The sequence below is a fragment of the Pituophis catenifer genome, unplaced genomic scaffold (assembly GCF_029215685.1).
Source record: "Pituophis catenifer annectens isolate HBS135680 unplaced genomic scaffold, rPitCat1.0.hap2 SCAF_4, whole genome shotgun sequence".
In the NCBI taxonomy this organism is placed as follows: Eukaryota; Metazoa; Chordata; class Lepidosauria; order Squamata; family Colubridae; genus Pituophis; species Pituophis catenifer.
The window spans coordinates 2,780,267-2,798,071 of NW_027256884.1; the positions used below are offsets into that span (position 1 = coordinate 2,780,267).

Below are 17,805 nucleotides of genomic sequence, written 5' to 3' on the forward strand. Positions count from 1 at the left end.
GGATTTAGACCATTTTTGGGAACGTAATGATTCTAGGCCAATGACTTGTTTAACTCCTCCCCCTGCTCTGCTTCTTCTAATTTAGTCAACTCAAGTGCGATATTAAATTGATGCCAGATCAAGGTCAATGGAATTCAAGAGGAGTTGGACTTACACGGTTTGTGGGAACATAATGACTCCAGGCTGATGACTCATTTAACTCTTTCCCCCCACTCTCTTCTCCTAATCTAGTCAACTCAAGTTCAACTCTAAATTGGCGCCAGATAAGGGTCAGCAGAATTCAAGAAGAGTTGGACTTAAGACTATTTATGGGAACATAATGACTTTAGGCTGATGACTCATTTAATTCTGCCCCACCCCAACTCTGCCTGCTCTTCTCCTACAGTTTATATCCCCTGCAAAAACCAACCTTACCTTATATTGATGGCTGGAGCAATATTTGTCATGCAAGAAGTCATAATTTCTGTGGTTAGACTTTCAGCAAAACTGATTCCATCCTGACTGATTCCGCTATCCGCTGTCAAACTGGTGTTGCTGAGCTGCCTCCTCGCTCGATCCAACGTGACAGGTGCAAGGTTTTCAGCAAATAGGAGCTTCTCCTCCATATCCACATGAATTTTGGGAATGTCCAAATGAAGCACATGAGATTTAGGCAAGGTGATGCTTACACTCCCATCTGAAGACTGTCTAACAGGAAGATCTCGTCCAGCTAGCGCCAGAGATGAACCGCCAATGCAGGTTTGATGTTCTTTCAAACTGCAGTGTTTGCAGGCAGCTGTAGAAAATGGGATCATTTTTTCTTCATAGGTTATCCTCTCTCCATTTGTCCAGCCTTCAGGAGCTTGCCGAGTAGCTGATCCTAAACTCACTTCTAAAGTATCATCTACGATCTTCTTCGCATATCGGTCTACGGCTTGTAAAATGTTCCCTTGGTAGGTAGAGTCCCTCAAACTCTCCGTGCTGTGATACAGCTTTTGCTTACAACGGGAAGAAGACAGTCTGTGACTCCACATTGTTTTGAAATCGGCGACTTTATCGTCTCTAGGTGGTTGGTACAAGCAAGAATCCGTTAAAGATTTGGGTAAACTCGTTGTGGACATGAACGCCCTTCTGGCATCCGAGGTGACCGTACAAGCAAGAGATTCCGAAAAGTCAAGCAACTTTGAAAGTTCAGGCCCATGTAAGGGACATCTGCTCCTCCAAGGTTGCTTCGCGAGATGAAGCATCATGCCATTTTTCTGATTCTTTTGATCTAAGTCCTGGTTTGCTGCCTCGAACAACTCAAGCTTACTGTTTAGCTTGAAGCTCTTTTCCGCAGCAACCTTTCTACTGGGCTTTGACCGGAGTTTCCTGGCGGCTTGCTGCATTCCAGACCTCACCGTTTTGTAAGCAAGCCTGCTGGCAAAATTATCCATGATGAGGTCCCCGTGGCCACCTTCCTGTTTCAAAACCCGAATGATGTGGTCGGTGTACTCATCCGTCACGCTTTCGCAGCTGGGATATTTGGAGTTGAGCCCCGAAGCTTCTGGATTCAGGGGCACAGGAAGAACACAGCCGTCTGGTTCTCTAGAACATGGCTTCGGCCTTTTGTCTTTGGACCAAGATTCATGATAATTTCTTTTCAGGTGAAAGCAATCGCCCTCGTAATTAACGTGACGGCGGCTCAGAAGTTTACAATGTCTTGAGTTGAGCCTTTTCTTGGCTTCTCGGATGACCCTCCCAGCCATTTCACCAGCGTAAATGCACAAAGCGGGGGTGGTTTTTTCCAAAACGTTACCAAATGTGGAATGCCCACCTCTTTGGTCTTCCATGCTTACTTGAAAGTATCTCCTCTTCTCCATCTGAGTAGCTTTATCTTCTAAACGGGAAGAGGCCTGTTCGGTTGCCATGGAAATGATACAAGTAGCTAGATGATCAGCGTAATCTATTGTCGGTCCTGAAGGTTGAATTTGCTCTAACAATGTTTCGGACTGTTCCTCAACTTCCTTGTTTTCTACTTCTTCGGAGAGAGACCGCATTAATTTCAACATAAACTCTTCCTTTTCTAAGTTTTCACATTCTGGAGTGTATATTCCATCTGTTTCCGATACGTAAGGAGTCGAAGGGGGTGTAGCAGGCGCAAACTCCTTTGCTAATTCCCCTTTCAGTTTTTTGGTTAATTTCCTTAAATTCCACTCCGAACTTGCCTGAGAATGTATTAAAGGTGTGGAGGGCGGTGTTTCTGGTACCACGAGAAGATTTCGGTCTCTGACATTCAATTTATCTTCCAGCTGAAATGCATCTTCACACGTGGGCACCACGGAAGAGTTATTTATTTCCGAAAAATGCATTTCGTGACCAAACGCAGAACCTCCTGTGGCTTTAGATGTGCTCTGTTTTTCAAGTAGATTACTGATAGGTATCTCTGAACTGTCTTCCACATCTGGAATCTGCTCATTAGATTTGACAAATGTCACCGTAGGAGAGATTGTACTTGTGGATGGCGTGCAAGCCACCCGGTTCTTTCTTTCCTGAACTCCATCTTTAAACCCCAACATCAAATATCGGTTAGAAGCAGCGGTAGAGATGTGAAATTTTGATATGTTGTTTAAAGGCATCTGCTGTTGACCCACGATAACTGGGATGTTCTTCGTGTTTTGTCCTTGTTTGGCCGCGCCCTGAGTTTCCTTCTTATCGCTTCTGGCGTGGGTTCCCAACCCAACACAGTAGGCTAATTTCTCACCTGTAGCCGAACACGCCGATTTCGTTTCGTCGACGGACTGTTTTACGATCCGTTTGGCCAAATAATTAGCAAACATATTCTTGCAGGAGTCCTTCCCGATGCACTGCAAACAGGGAGCATCTTTCATTTGCAGTGCACCTGTGTACGGCTCTGCTGATTTAGAAACCCGGGAAGAAGTGACGGCTTCGTAGGCTTCCGATACGATCATATCGACCATCGTTCCAGAAAAGTTATTGATGCTCGATATTTCTGCAAGTTTGCCGGCCTCGGGATGGTCAAGTGGATTGCGTTCATTGTCTGGTGTGAAATCAGTGGTCAGGTAGATATTTCTAAGTGAGGACACTTCGCTTTGATTCCTTTTGGTGGCACAACACATTTCTGGGGACCCTTTGTAGGAGGAGAATTTGGTCTCGGATGCCAGTGGATTCTTGACTTTGGCTTCCTTCCATAAAATCTGATGGTGAGAAAGGATACTTCCTGCTAAGGGCACCGGAATTGAACTTGCAATGCCCGTTGTGAAGAACAAGGCTCGGTTAATGGTGTGTTCCTTTCTGAATTCCCAAACAGGGTTCAAGGCTACCGGCATTTTCTCACAAAGCTCAGAAGAACCATTGGATGTGTGGGTTAACTCCAGCACCCTTTCCTTGCTTACGTATTTTACGTTGTCCATGGAAATGCTGATTGCAGCTTGCGACGTGAAGCTCACATCGACCTGCGATAACTCAATAAAAGCATTCTGGATAACGGATTCAGACAAGTCTTCCGCATAGGACCACACGATGTCATCGTTATAACGGAAGGAGCCCTGGTGAGATGCCGTGGGCGTTGGCGGATGTGAAAACTGACAAACTTCCATTATCCCCTCAAATATCAGCTCCTCGGCAAGGTTTGCTGCAAATTTGGTAACGGTGTTGGTAAACATTTGTTGCTTCACGGAGTACAGTTCTTTCAAAGCTCCAGTGACGGCTTCGCTCACCAAAAACCCTGCTAAACCATTAATGGCTTTCTTCTTCAGCAGAAGAGCCTGCTGCCTCCCAATCTCGTAGAAGGCCATCTGGAAGACTGAAGAAGTCAACTTAGCAGCCAACTGACACAACGCATTAGTACACGAAGAAACACCCTTCTGGAGATCTTTAAACGCACTCCCAAAACTCGTTTCCACCAGCTCCGAAGCAAATTTCTTAATCACTCCTGACTTGTGTTTGGATTTATCTTTCTTATGAAGTCCTTTTCTAGATATGTCTCTTTGGATTTTTGCCGTTCGGTCTTTCTCTTCTACTGGAATGATTCTACCGTGGCTGACAATCTCCTTTGTGCATCTACACAACGAGGGTGGCCTAGCATTACACACAGAACCCAGAATTTCGAAAGAAATGTTATTTGCAAAATCCGAGTAGGTGTGATAGACGATATTGTGGTTCTGGGTGAAGGCATCTCGATTCATTCGACAGAGGCATTCTGTGGAAAAGCAACTGCCCAACGGACTGAAAGCAGAAGATCTGATTGGGCTGAACAAGGCTGCGTGATCATCGGTTGGGTTTTTGATCAGGCGGGGGGAATCTGGGACATCCAACAGATTGTTGTATGGAGATTCTGGTTTGCGAGGAGTTGGCTTCCTTATGTTAGCTGGAAGAACCGGGCGATCACACTTAAATTTTTGAGGATTCATTGATGTTGAGGTGGAGCAGGACTTCTGACACGAAACGATGCTTTTCTGCGACGTATGAATTACAGTGATGGGATCTCTAGAACCTTTAGAACTATCTCCCAAAGTTTGTTCATGTTCATCAAATTGGTCAAAACTATCAAAAAACTCGCTGACTTCCGAATCGGAATCTTCTACTCCATCTTTCCCTACTGGTATTTTCGGCAGCTGAAGCTTTGCCTTCAAACTTTTTTGATACCCTTCTTCATCCAAGAATATGACAGGGCTTGGACTAGAACAGTCTGACTCAGACGAATCAGCCGGAGAGGAAGAAAATAAAGTTTTGTGCAAAAAATTAACCCCGCGATCTGAAGAATTGTGGGACCTGAAAAAGCTTCTCTGTATCCAAGGATCAGAAATGGAAGTGGAGACCGAATTTCTTACGGAAGATGACAATTCTTCAAGTTCTAAGATGTTCACCAAGGAGATGGCGGATTTGACCGATGGCCTCCGATACAAAGAACTGATGAAGGACTTTTGATCATTAGATTTGAGAGGATGTGCAAAGGTGGACTTTGGAGAAGACTCTTGCCTCTTCTCAGGTTCTGTTCAAAAGGGGGGGGGGAGAAAGAAAATAAAAAGAAGACATTTTTGTAAGCTACCTTAGAGAAGGTCTATCTATGTGGCTACTAAGACTTGACACCAGTTGAATGACACATGAATCAATATCAGTCAACTAGCAGAATTAGGAAACAATGCAAAAAGTTCTGGCTATTGGATTTAACGTATGAAACTCCCATTTTCACTTAACAGCAAATTCCAATAGGCTCAAGAGGGCAATTTCAAAATAAATGTCTATACAATTACATCCTTAGCAATCAATATGTTCGTGATTTTAAACAAATATATTGAAACTCTAGAAGGAGTGAAGAGAAAAGCAACAAAGATTAGGGGCCTGGAGGCTAAAACATACGAAGAACGGTTGCAGGAATTGGATATGTCTAGTTTAATGAAAAAGAGGATTAGGGGAGACATGATAGCAGTGTTCCAATATCTCAGGGGTTGCCACAAAGAAGAGGGAGTCAAGCTATTCTCCAAAGCAGGACAAGAAGCAACAGATGGAAATTAATCAAGCAGAAAATCAACTTAGAATTAAGGAGGAATTTCCTGACAGTGAGAACAATTAATCAGTGAAACAGCTTGTCTTCAGAACTTGTGGGTGCTCCAACACTGGAGGTTTTTAAGAAAAGATTGGACAACCCTTGTCTGAAATGGTACAGAGTCTCCTACCTGATGATGTTACCTAGTTGGTGTTGTGACTCCGACCCCCGAGGCCGACTTATTGGAGGGAGAAGGCTCCGAACATGAAGGAGAGGAGTTGGCCAGGCCTCCCTCTCCAGGACCCTCCTCTCTGGCAATGCCTGAGGTGTCTCCCAAAGGAGAAGAGATTGGCCAGGAGCCAGGTATCACCTCGCAGTCGGACAGTGATGGAGATAAGTCTTGGCTGGATCCACGCCAGCGTTGGAGAGACAGGCGCATGCAGCAGAAAAGGAGGCGTGCCAGAGATTAAGATGAGTCACTGGACCATACCCCACAGGGGATAAAAGGGGGTGAGGTGGCCATTCAGACTCTGTGACGGACAAAACTAACTACTAGCGAGTCACATTGTATCTTTGAAACAACGTCATCTGCTTTGGATTTAATATGGACTGGACTTGACAATTCTTGAGCTTGTGTATCTTGTTTGGGTTTATCTAGCGGAGGAACAACCCCTCCCTCTATGAGTAAAGTTCTTGGCAAGCAGCTACTGGGTTGCTGCCAAGCCTCTTATCGAAAGAATTTATTGTCTGCCAGTTTTATTTAACCCGACTATCTGTTTGTGTGCGTGTGTGAGACAGGGATAGAACAGTTGGGTAATGAAATGTCTACAAGAAAACAACCAAGCTCAGAGAGCAACAACGACCCCACACAAAAATAGCAATTGTACTTAGACTTCTAACAATCTAGGTCCTTATTTTACCAACTTCGAAACGATGGAAGGCTGAGTCAACCTTAAGCTGGTCACAATCGAACTTCTGGCAGTGAGCAGAGCCAGCCTGCAATACTGCATTATAACCACCAGCCAACCGTGGCTTATATACTATATCACAATATACAACATACTACAGATGAAAATATTTCTGCAAAAATCAAATTGAATGAGAACATGCCCTTAAAACACCCATTGCAAAATCCGAAATATTGAGTTACACTATCCTGGGGGAATCCACTAACCGATATGGATCATTTTTGCTGGCTCATCTTCCTCTAAGTGTTCTAAAGCAGTCACGAAATCGTCTTCGATGGAGGACACGGATTGATTCGTGTCATCGTTCTCGGTGTGGGTTGAGTCCAGCGCCTGTTTTTGCAATGAGTGCATCTCCTCACTGCATCTTATCGCGGCAGTGTACTTGCTCAGCAGAGTAAATACAGCGTCCCCTCTCAGCCTTGGAAACGAAGAAGACAATCTCATCACACACAGCACTCGTGAAATGCAATTCTGGTAAAAAAAGAAGAAAAAAAAAACCCATAGGTTATGATGCCCTTGACGTGATGTCCCGGTGCCTGGAGGCCGTGCGGATCTGGATGGGGAGAAACAAGCTCAGACTCAACCCCTCCAAGACCGAGTGGCTGTGGTTTTCGGCGTCCCGGTATAGCCAGCTGGCTCCATCGCTGACTATTGGGGGTGAGATCTTGGCCCCCTCAGAGAGGGCTCGCAACTTGGGTGTTCTCCTGGATGCACGGCTGTCTTTAGAAGATCATATGACGGCTGTCGCCAGGGGGGCTTTTTATCAGGTTCGCCTGATTCACCAGTTGCGTCCCTTTCTGGACCGGGACGCCTTGCGCACGGTCACTCATGCCCTTGTCACCTCCCGTCTGACTATTGTAATGCTCTCTACATGGGGCTCTCCTTGAGGAGCACCCGGAGGCTCCAACTGGTCCAGAATGCGGCCGCCTGGGTGATTATGGGAGCGACACGGCGCACCCATGTAACACCTCTCCTGCGCGAGCTGCACTGGCTCCCGGTGGTCTTCCGGGTGCAATTCAAGGTGCTGGTTACCATCTTTAAAGCGCTCCATGGCTTAGGACCTGGGTACGTACGAGATCGCCTTCTGCCACCGATAGCCTCCCACCAGCCAATACGCTCCCACAGAGAGGGTCTCCTCAGGGTGCCATCAGTCAAACAATGTCGACTGGCGACACCCAGGAGGACAGCCTTCTCTGTGGGGGCACCTGCCCTCTGGAATGAATTGCCCCTGGAGATACGTATGATCCCCGACCTACGTACCTTTCGCCATGCCCTTAAGACTTTATTGTTTCAAAAGGCTGGGCTGGCTTAGAAAATGAATTTTAATTTTATTATTAATTATTATTAATAATAATAATAAATAATAATAATAGAATTTTAATTGGGTGTTTTTGTTTTTTAACATAAAGGCCAAATTATTTAATATGTTTTAAACTGTTTTTAAATTTTATAGATATATGTTGTTTTATGTTTTATGTTGTTAGGATATGGTTTGAGCCTAACTAGTTGTCCAGGCAATATATGTGTACTGTAACTTTAATCTGTAAATGTATTATGTTACTTTAAAGGTATTCACTGTAATGCTGAGTCATGCTGTAATTAGGTAATCACTGGTTGTGAGAGTATTTAAGCAAGGTATTGTAACGTATTCAGTTTGATGATGAAGCTGCTATGATAAGCTACCATTGAGAGGAGTTGTTATCTGCTAATCATCGTTTGATGGATCTGCTACCATTGTGGTTTGTGAACCAGAGTGAGTTTGTTATTCTAACTAACTACTGTTTGTTTGGTGAGAAGATATCTGTAACTACTGGACTGATTTAACTGGAAAAGACTTGGAATTTGTTTAAAGACTATGAGACTGTTTTTCTACTATAAAGTAAGCTTTTGATAAACCAGTTTGCATAACTTTTATTCATTGCTCTCAGCAACGTTTCCTTGTGCATTTAATCTGCTGGTTGGTAACACAGCACCAATATCCTTAACAGTGGCTGTACACCGCCCTGAGTCCTTCGGGAGAAGGGCGGTATAAAAATTTAAATAATAAATAATAATAAATAAATTAATTTATCAGTAGCTATAGGTGGTTCTCAACTTACAACCACAACAGAGCCCCAAATTTCTGTTGCTAAGTGAGACATCGGTTAAATGATCTCTTCCCCCATTTTACAGCCTTCCACGCCACAGTGGTTAAAGTAAATCACTGCAATTGACAAGTTGATAACCCGGTTAAGTGAATCTGGCTTTGCTGGTCAGGTTGCAAAAGGGGGTCATGTGACCTCGGTCGTACAATGGGGCAAAGTTTACTCAACAACTGTCTCACTAAGCGACAGAAATTACACACTCAATTGCAGACGTGCATCTAGGACTACTGTAGATAGATAGATAGATAGATAGATAGATAGATAGATAGATAGATAGATAGACAGACAGACAGACAGACAGACAGACAGACAGACAGACAGACAGACAGATAGATTTGTTTTCTTTCCTTTTCGTAGGCTTTATGTGTATTCTCTTTAGCCAGGTTCTTCCTACGTAAACCAAGATTTTTATGCAGCCCTAGTTCAGTGAAATCACAATCCACTAGTTTCTAGATTTTTATTCCTGGCAGCCAGCAAACACTCTGTTGCCCATTGGGAGACTAAGGAGACTAAGATAGATCTATTTCGGACTTATAAGTCCTCATCAGTTAGCCACACCCTCATCCCATGTATCCTCCCTGTAAAGGTACAGTATTTGTTTTCTTTCCTTTTCATAGGCTTTATGTGTATTTCTCTTTAGCCAGGTTCTTCCTACGTAAACCAAGATTTTTATGCAGCCCTAGTTCAGTGAAATCACAATCCACTAGTTTCTAGGCTTTTATTCCTGGCAGCCAGCAAACACTCTGCTGCCCAATGAGACTGCCCAAAGTCTCCCAATGGGCAGCAGAGTGTTTGCTGGCTGCCAGAAAAAAAGCCTAGAAACGAGTGGATTGTGATTCCACTGAACTAGGGCTGCATAAAAATCTTGGTTTACGTAGGGCAAATCGCAATGGTTGACAGGCTAACATCATCCCCCACTGATAAGCAAGCTAAGAGGGAGGAAACAGTAGGAATTAAGCCTCCATCACCCAGCATGACGACAGCAAAAACAACACAGCTGATTACAAGTGGGAGACAGCTGGAAGAGCCTGTTACACGGCGCAAGGGCCAAATTGATTAATGGCATATAAAGGCAGAGATCTCTGTAATGATAGTTTAATACTCTGACGATGTCAGCAGATGGCTGACGAAAGCTTAGTAAAATAAAATTTTAATTATTTTAAGATTTTAAACTTTAAGTTCCGGAGCTCGCAGGATGTCTGCTTCTTTCTTTACTAATATATCTTTACTAATATATATATATACACATACATACATACAAACATATATATATACATACATATATACGTGTGTGTGTGTGTGTGCTGATTAATGATTTTGATTCTTTTCATCCAGTACTATACAGATCTTTGAAAAGCAGACTAGGAATCTTGGAGTCCTAGTGGACAACCATTTAAATATGAGCCAGCTGTGTGCTGCAGCTGCCAAAAAAGCCAACACAGTTCTGGGCTGCATAAACAGAGGGATAGAATCAAGATCATGTGAAGTATTAATACCACTTTATAAGGCCTTGGAAAGGCCACACTTGAAATCCTGTCTCCAGTTTTGGTCGCCATGATGTAAAAACGATGTTGAGACTCTAGAAAGAGTGCAGAGAAGAGCAACAAAGAGGATTAGGGGACTAAAGCATATGAAGAACGGTTGCTGGAACTGGGTATGTCTAGTCTGATGAAAAAAAGGACTAGGGGTGACATGATAGCAGCCTTCCAATATCTCAGGGGCTGCCACAAAGAAGAGGGAGTCAAGCTATTCTCCAAAGCACCAGAAGGCAGGACAAGAAGCAACAGATGGAAACTCATCAAGGAGAGAAGCAACCTAAAACTCTGGAGAAATTTCCTAACAGTTAGAACAATTAATTAGTGGAATGACTTGCCTCCAGAAGTTGTGAATGCTCCAACATTGGAGGCTTTTAAAAAGAGATTGGACAACCATTTCTCGGAAATAGTGTAGGGTTTCCTGCCTAAGCATGAGGTTGAACTAGAAGACCTCCAAGTTCCCTTCCAACTGTGTTGGGTTGTGTTGTGTTCTGTTGTGTTCTGTTCTGTTGTGTTCTATTCTATTCTATTCTATTCTATTCTATTCTATTCTATTCTATTCTATTCTATTCTATTCTATTCTATTTATAAAAAGATCTATGTGTGTATACACACACACACACACACGATCCAGCATAACTCTGGAACACCTCGAGCAATTTCAACCAAATTGGTTGACTTACAGATGACTTACCCTCCAGAAACAAATACTGTGGGGTAAGACACCCCTAACACCCCTCGGGGTTTGTGTGTGTGTCTGTGTTCCAGCATAACTCTGGAACGCCTGGGCTGCTGAAATGAAAAGGAATGAATTATATCTAAAGTGTCAAATCACAGTACTTCTGACAGTGATAGTGTGCATTTTGTATTCAAGTTCTGTTAGGATACAGCCTGTTGTGCCTTAAAATGGCTTCTAATGTACATCACAATGGAGTTGCCATGGTAACAGTTTCACAGTACTTCACAAGGGGGCTCTCTCTGGTAAGGGGGATTGGTTCTTAAACAAACAAACAAACAAACAAACAATAAACCCCCTAGGCCCTCAGCTTCAAGCAAAGAGGGCAAGTTGTCGGGGGAGATGCCTGCTAATGCAGATAATCAAAGGCTGTTCCCTGTAGACTATTTCCCAGGCTGTTGGCCAGGGCAATTAGATCTCTAATTCTCACCACAGTGAGCGATGGCTTTTCCTGTCTAATACAGGATTGGGATAAATAAATACCTAGGCAACGCCAGGTTATCAGTGTTGTGGTCCGCCAGCAGCCTGCGGAGCTGGCAGCGGAGTCGGACAGTGATGAGGCTGAGGAAGAACGTGGGTCAGTCCTGGAGGCTGGGGAAAGCCCGGATGAGGGCTCTGTGTAAGAGGCAGAGATGGGACCAGGGCCATCTGGGAGTGATGTGCAGGCTCCGGAGCCTCCAGAGGCTGACATCAGAGAGGCAGACGAACAGGAGGAGCCTGTTCCTAGTGCACGCATGAGAAGAGCTGCCAGAAGGCAAGAGGAGCTAAAGCAAAAAGGACGACTCAGGAGTAAGGCCAGGAGATGATTGGCCCCTCCCATAAGGCTTAAAAGACCAGCAATGGCTCTTGGGCTCTTTTGTCGGAAAACAACGTTGATAGATTTGCTTCTTCTCTTGCTGCATTTATTTCTTGTCTGTGTCTTCTGCTTCTGAACTTTTGCCAAGAAAAGCCTTTGGCAGGTTCCTAATTAGACCAAGCTTGGTGATAAGGCTGAAGAATTGTGTTATGAAGAATTTGTTTTGAATTAGTTTGGACTACGCTGAGAATGAGTTAATTCTTAGCTGTTCTATTATTATTATTATTATTATTATTATTATTATTATTATTATTATTATTATTATTATTATTATTATTATTATTTCTATACCGCCCTTCTCCCGAAGGACTCAGGGCGATGTACAGCCTATTAAAAGCACAAGACAAACATCAATTAAAATTATTTAAAATTATTAAATAATTCGGCTCAATTTAAAACACCAGAAATTTAAAACACCCAATTTAAAATTATTATGTTGATAGCCCGGCCTGGCGGAACAACAGGGTCTTGAGTGCACAGCGAAATACCCGGAGGTCGGAGATCTTACGCACTTCCAGGGGCAGTTCATTCCACAGGGCTGGGGCTCCCACAGAGAAGGCCCTCCCCCTGGGTGTCGCCAGCTGACATAACTTGGCCGATGGCACCCTGAGGAGACCCTCTCTGTGGGAGCGGACTGGCCGGTGGGAGGCTATTGGTGGCAGAAGTCGGTCTCAAAGGTACCCGGGTCCTATGCCATAAATAAAGTCTGTTTGTTTTCGAACTGATTGCGTCTGATAATACCTACTTGGGCCTGGGTCACAACAATCAGCTTATATTCTATATTCTATATTCTATATTCTATATTCTATATTCTATATTCTATTCTATTCTATTCTATTCTATTCTATTCTATTCTATTCTACTCTACTCTACTCTACTCTACTCTACTCTACTCTACTCTACTCTACTCTATTCTCTATTCAATACCAGCATATTACATTCTCTTACCTTTTGTCTGAAGTTGTCACTTGTCTCTGCCGGTTTATAAATATCCTTTAGCAAAAGAGCTTCCTGATCATGCAAGCTGCACCAGTGGCTTGATTTCAGAACATCTGGAAGGCCCACAGAAACAGTGGCCAGTTCCTAAACCAAGCAGAGCACACTTGAGCAACAATTCAATTGAGTAAGGGAAATTATTCCACCAATGAGTTTTTCATCCCAAACATCGGAGCTTTTCTTCATGGGATGAACCCAAAAACGATTTGCCGCAAAATACAAATTAACCCTCCAAATCAAATAACTTAGGATGTGTTCATAAACTAACGTTGCTGCCAAAACTCCTCGTGGGACGTAATGGGTTTACTCCACGGATGAGATTATCTATCCCTTTTGAAACGGGATAGAAAAAAAGGAAAACAAACAGAAGCCATAAAGCTATCTAGGCCTAGAAGCCCGAACGCTATACAAAATTCAGATGCTTGGAAACCGCTTCCTATTTATGACGGTTACAGTATCATGTGAACAGAAATTTGGTTTCAATTGTGGCCATAAGTCAAGGACTGCCTGTACTGGAATGTAGATAGAATCTGTTAATTTAATTACGAAGCATGTCTTTTTGATATATCTTCTGACTCAAAGAAAACCATACCTTAGTTGGAATAGCAGTGTCATTAGCAAAACAGAGAAACGTGACCTGAAATAAAAATACATATATATATAAAGAGAGATCACATGAATTATTGAAAGAAATATATGAAGGTTTTAAATATATTATACTTCAGGCTTTAGCAAAAGAAGACAGATGTGTATTTGATGCTAGTTAAAAAAAATTTAACATCTTCCAGAAGTTTTACAAAGGAAGCTATATCTGGTGTGTATGATAGATAGATAGATAGATAGATAGATAGATAGATAGATAGATAGATAGATAGATAGATGATAGATAGATAGATAGATAGATAGATAGATAGATAGACAGACAGATAAGATAGGTAAGATAGATAAGATAAGATAAGATAAGATAAGATAAGATAAGATAAGATAAGATAAGATAAGATAAGATAAGATAAATAGATAGATAGATATAGATAGACAGATAGATAAGATAGGTAAGATAGATATAGATAGATAAGATTAGATAGATAGATAGATAGATAGATAGATAGATAGATAGATAGATAGATAGATAGATAGAGATGGATAGATAAGATAGATGGATAGATAAGATAGATATAGAGAAAGATATAACTATGAGCCAAGTGTTGCTGAAAATTCAGGAAAATTATAACAAAACTTGCATCTGTTCTCAATCCAGCAGGAATATTTTTAAAAAATAACTGAGAGGAAATGTGTTAGGAATGAAGTTTAAAAAGCTTGTGTTCTGTTTTGTCTAAAAATACAGTATTATCTTTATTCCAATCAGACTAGAAAGCTTGTCTATTATCTAATTAAGCAACAATATAAATACAAACAATTCAGAAATTGTTTTAGATTTCAGTATATGTCTTAGTTTAACATCAAAATAAATATTGAGTCTAAAAAGGGAAATATACTGAGGTCTCTCTGTAATTTAATTATATAAAACTTTTCATAAACTATATGAAAACAGTCTCAGTAACTCACTGCTAATACCTTTTCTCTAATACTTAAGGAGCAGGTTTATATGAAAATAACAACAACTTGTACGTCACCCGACTCTCAAAATACTCTGGGCTGCTCACAAGGACCAAAGAAATTCCACTAAAATCACTAACATATAAAAATAAATTTAAAAGCTAGTGACTGGAATAGAGTGAAGGGTCTGAAGGACATGGTAAAGATCATAACGAAGGTGTAATTCATATTTATGTTGAATTTAAAAACTGAAGAGATGCCAAACCTCGTTGAAACGTTCATCCTTTTTGCACAGATCTTGTGTTGATATGATACACAATGGTTTTTGACTTTGTAACAACGGCGTCATAGGAGAGAGGGAAGATTCGTTGAAGGTCTGTTTTTGAAATAAATAAAATAAATAAATAAGGGGATTGGTAAATGTGATTTTTTTTTATGACCTTCTGAAAAGCGAAGTCGATTGGGGATGGCAAATTCACATCACAACCGCCTTAGTAGAATATAGAATAGAATAGCACAGGAAGGGACCTTGGAGGTCTTCTAGTCCAGCCCCCTGCTCAAGCAGGAGAACCTATACTAACTTAACAACTACGGGGATTCACTTCACAACGGCGGCAAGAAAGGCCGCAAAATGAGGCAAAACTCACTTAACAACGGTCTCGCTTAGCAACCAAAATTTGGGGCTCGGTTGTGGTAAATGTGATCCCCTTTTTACAACCTTCTGACAAGCAAAGTCGATGGGGAAGCCAGATTCACTTAACAACCGTGTTACTAATTCAACAACTGCAGTGACTTAACAACATCGGCAAGAAAGGCCGTAGAATAAGGAAAACTTGCCTAGCAACAGTCTCGCTCAATTTGGGGCTCAATTGTGGTAAATGCAATCTCTTTTTTGGGCCTAAAGTCAAGGGGGAAGCCAGATTCACTTAACAACCGTGTTACTAACTTTAGGGACTCACTTAATAACGGTGGCAAGAAAAGTCAAAAAATAGAGCAAAATTCACTTCACAAATTTCTCACTTAGCAACATAAATTCTGGGCTCAGTGGTGGTCTTAAATTGAGGACCACCTGTAGCTATTCTGAAAAGTTATCTTTTTGTTGTAGTTGTTTTTTACTCAGGATTACGTAGAAACTATTATTTTATCCTGATGTATTAAGATTTTGAGTCACCTGATGTTCAAACTAAGTGTAAGAATTTGAGGGAAGAGCCATCTTTTTAAAGGCTCCCCGAAAGCTAGGAGACTGGGGGCTTGCTGAGGGAGAAGATGATTTGGGTGGAAGAGTTTATTTAATTAAATTTATTCTAATTTCTCCTTCCAGCAAAGGCTGGATGAGGGTATCCAAGAACATTTGAGACAAGAACTCACCTCTAGGAAAACAAGAAAAACTATTCATGTTCAACCCAGAAAAAAGAAATTCAAGTGTTGTTGAGGTTATGAGATTGTGTCATGGCCAAATTGTTTCCAAATCTCCCGAGAGGAAATATCTCATTGGCTCTGAATGAACTTGATCAACTCATGGACTCCATCTTTAAAAAAATATTTTCCAAGGCTGACTTACGGACGGTGGGGCTTATTAAACCTGGCATAGCAGCCTTCTTGCTAAATTGTCTGAAACGTTCTTTTCTTAAGAAAGTAAAGGAAAAAAGAAAACCTTTATCGTAAACCATTAAATAGTAGCTCAGTCAAATCGATGTTATTAAGACCAAGGTTTTACCTTTTTCACTGGTCCTCTAGGATTTTTCTGACAGCTTTGGATCCTGTCCATGTTTTAATGTTTATTTTCAGGGATGAATTCAAGAATCTCTAAAATAAAAATGGGTTATGCTGTGTAATTAATCTGCCACTGGTTACAAGGCACAATTTCAAGTTAATAAAAAGAGGAGGGGGGGAGAAGGAGAAGAAGGAAAAGAAGAAGAAGAAAGGAGAAGACGACGAAGAAGAAAAACGATAAGAAAGAAGAAAAGAAAGAAGGGAGGAGGAGGAGGAGGAGGAGAGAAGGAGGCGGCAGATGTAGAAGAAGAGGAAGAGGAGGAGAGGAAGAGGAGGAGGAAGGAGAAGGAGGAAGAGAAGGAAAAGGAAGAGGAAGAGATGGCGAAGGAGAGGAGGTGAAAGAAGAGAAGAGGAAGAGGAAGAATAGGAGGAGGAAAAGGAAGAGGAGATGGAGGAGGAGGTGGAAGAGGAGAAGAGGAAGAATAGGAAGAGGAGAGGAGGAAGAGGAAGAGGAAGAGGAAGAGGAAGAAAAAGAAGGAGGAGGAGGAGGAGGAGGAGGAGGAGGAGGAGGAGGAGGAGGAGGAGGAGAAGAAGAAGAAGAAGAAGAAGAAGAAGAAGAAGAAGAAGAAGAAGAAGAAGAAGAAGAAGAAGAAGAAGAAGAAGAAGAAGAAGAAGAAGAAGAAGAAGAAACTCACCTGAAATTCTAGTTTTATCATGTATCTGAGAGTTTTTATTCGGTTCAAGATAACATCTCAAGATCTTCAGTGTCAAAGCTCTCCACCGTCCATTCCACCATGCAGCCGAAACAGCCAATGACACTTACCCAAGTGCAAATGCTTGATTGCCATCAACATCCAAGAGTCCCTTCTTGAAGATCCATGCTGTGTGAGAGCCCACAGGTCTCCTCTGCCTTATCAGGAGATGGAATTTGCCTTCACCGTTGTCCATGAGAGCCTTCTAGGTTGCTGCTGGTCTTCTACACGCTACATACTGCAATCTTGAGAGAGGAAACAACTTCATGTTCGAATGACAAGGAACAACAAAACCACAAATCCAAGAAACTATGACTTTGTCAGGCCAACCATTTTTAAACAGGTGACACTTCCCACTTCTTTAATCTTTCGCCAAGACTGAATGTATGGTATCTACTAGAAAGTTGATAGAGGTAGTCTTCGACTTATGACTCAAACGGCCCAAGGAGCTGCTGATCCAGTTCTACAGAGGAATGACTGAGTCTGTCATCTGCACCTCCATAACTGTCTGGTTTGGCTCTGCAACCCAACAAGACAGACACAGACTTCGGAGGATCAGTAGAATTGCAGAAAAAACAATGGCTACCAACCTGCCTTCCATTGAGGACCTGTAAACTGCACAAGTCAAAAAGAGGGCTGTGAAAATATCTACAGACCCCTCGCATCCTGGACATCAACTGTTTCAACTCCTATCCTCAAAACGACGCTATAGAGCACTGCACACCAGAACAACTAGACACAAGGACAGTTTTTTCCCGAATGCCATCACCCTGCTAAACAAATAATTCCCTCAACACTGTCAAACTATTCACTAAGTCTGCATTACTATTAATCTTCTCATTGTTCCCACCACCCATCTCCTCCCACTTATGACTGTATGACTGTAACTTTGTTGCTTGTATCAATGGTACCCTATGACTATCATTAAGTGTTGTACCTTATGATTCTTGATGAACGTATCTTTTCTTTTATGTATACTGAGAGCGTATGCACCGGAGACAAATTCCTTGTGTGTCCAATCACACTTGGCCAATAAAGAATCTCATCTCATCTCATCTCATCTCATCTCATCTCATCTCAT

General features: G+C 42.0%; 1 protein-coding gene across 3 annotated transcripts in view; it reads right to left on the minus strand.

Annotated features, from left to right (window-relative positions):
- AKAP11 (A-kinase anchoring protein 11) overlaps positions 1–16,824 on the minus strand; it is a 34,456-nt gene extending 17,632 nt beyond the window's left edge. For 2 of the 3 annotated variants that reach the window (XM_070943330.1, XM_070943328.1), the window contains exons 1-2: positions 6,642–6,845; positions 415–4,972 (exon numbers count right to left, since the gene is read on the minus strand). In XM_070943330.1, coding sequence (XP_070799431.1) covers positions 415–4,972; positions 6,642–6,786 — 4,703 coding nt within the window. In that variant the 5' untranslated portion in view covers positions 6,787–6,845. Of the gene's footprint in view, positions 1–414; positions 4,973–6,641; positions 6,907–12,654; positions 12,790–13,294; positions 13,340–14,524; positions 14,636–15,976; positions 16,066–16,795 lie in introns of those variants that run through there. The other variant, XM_070943327.1, reaches the window with a different exon arrangement.
- Positions 16,825–17,805: the final 981 nt, after the last annotated feature.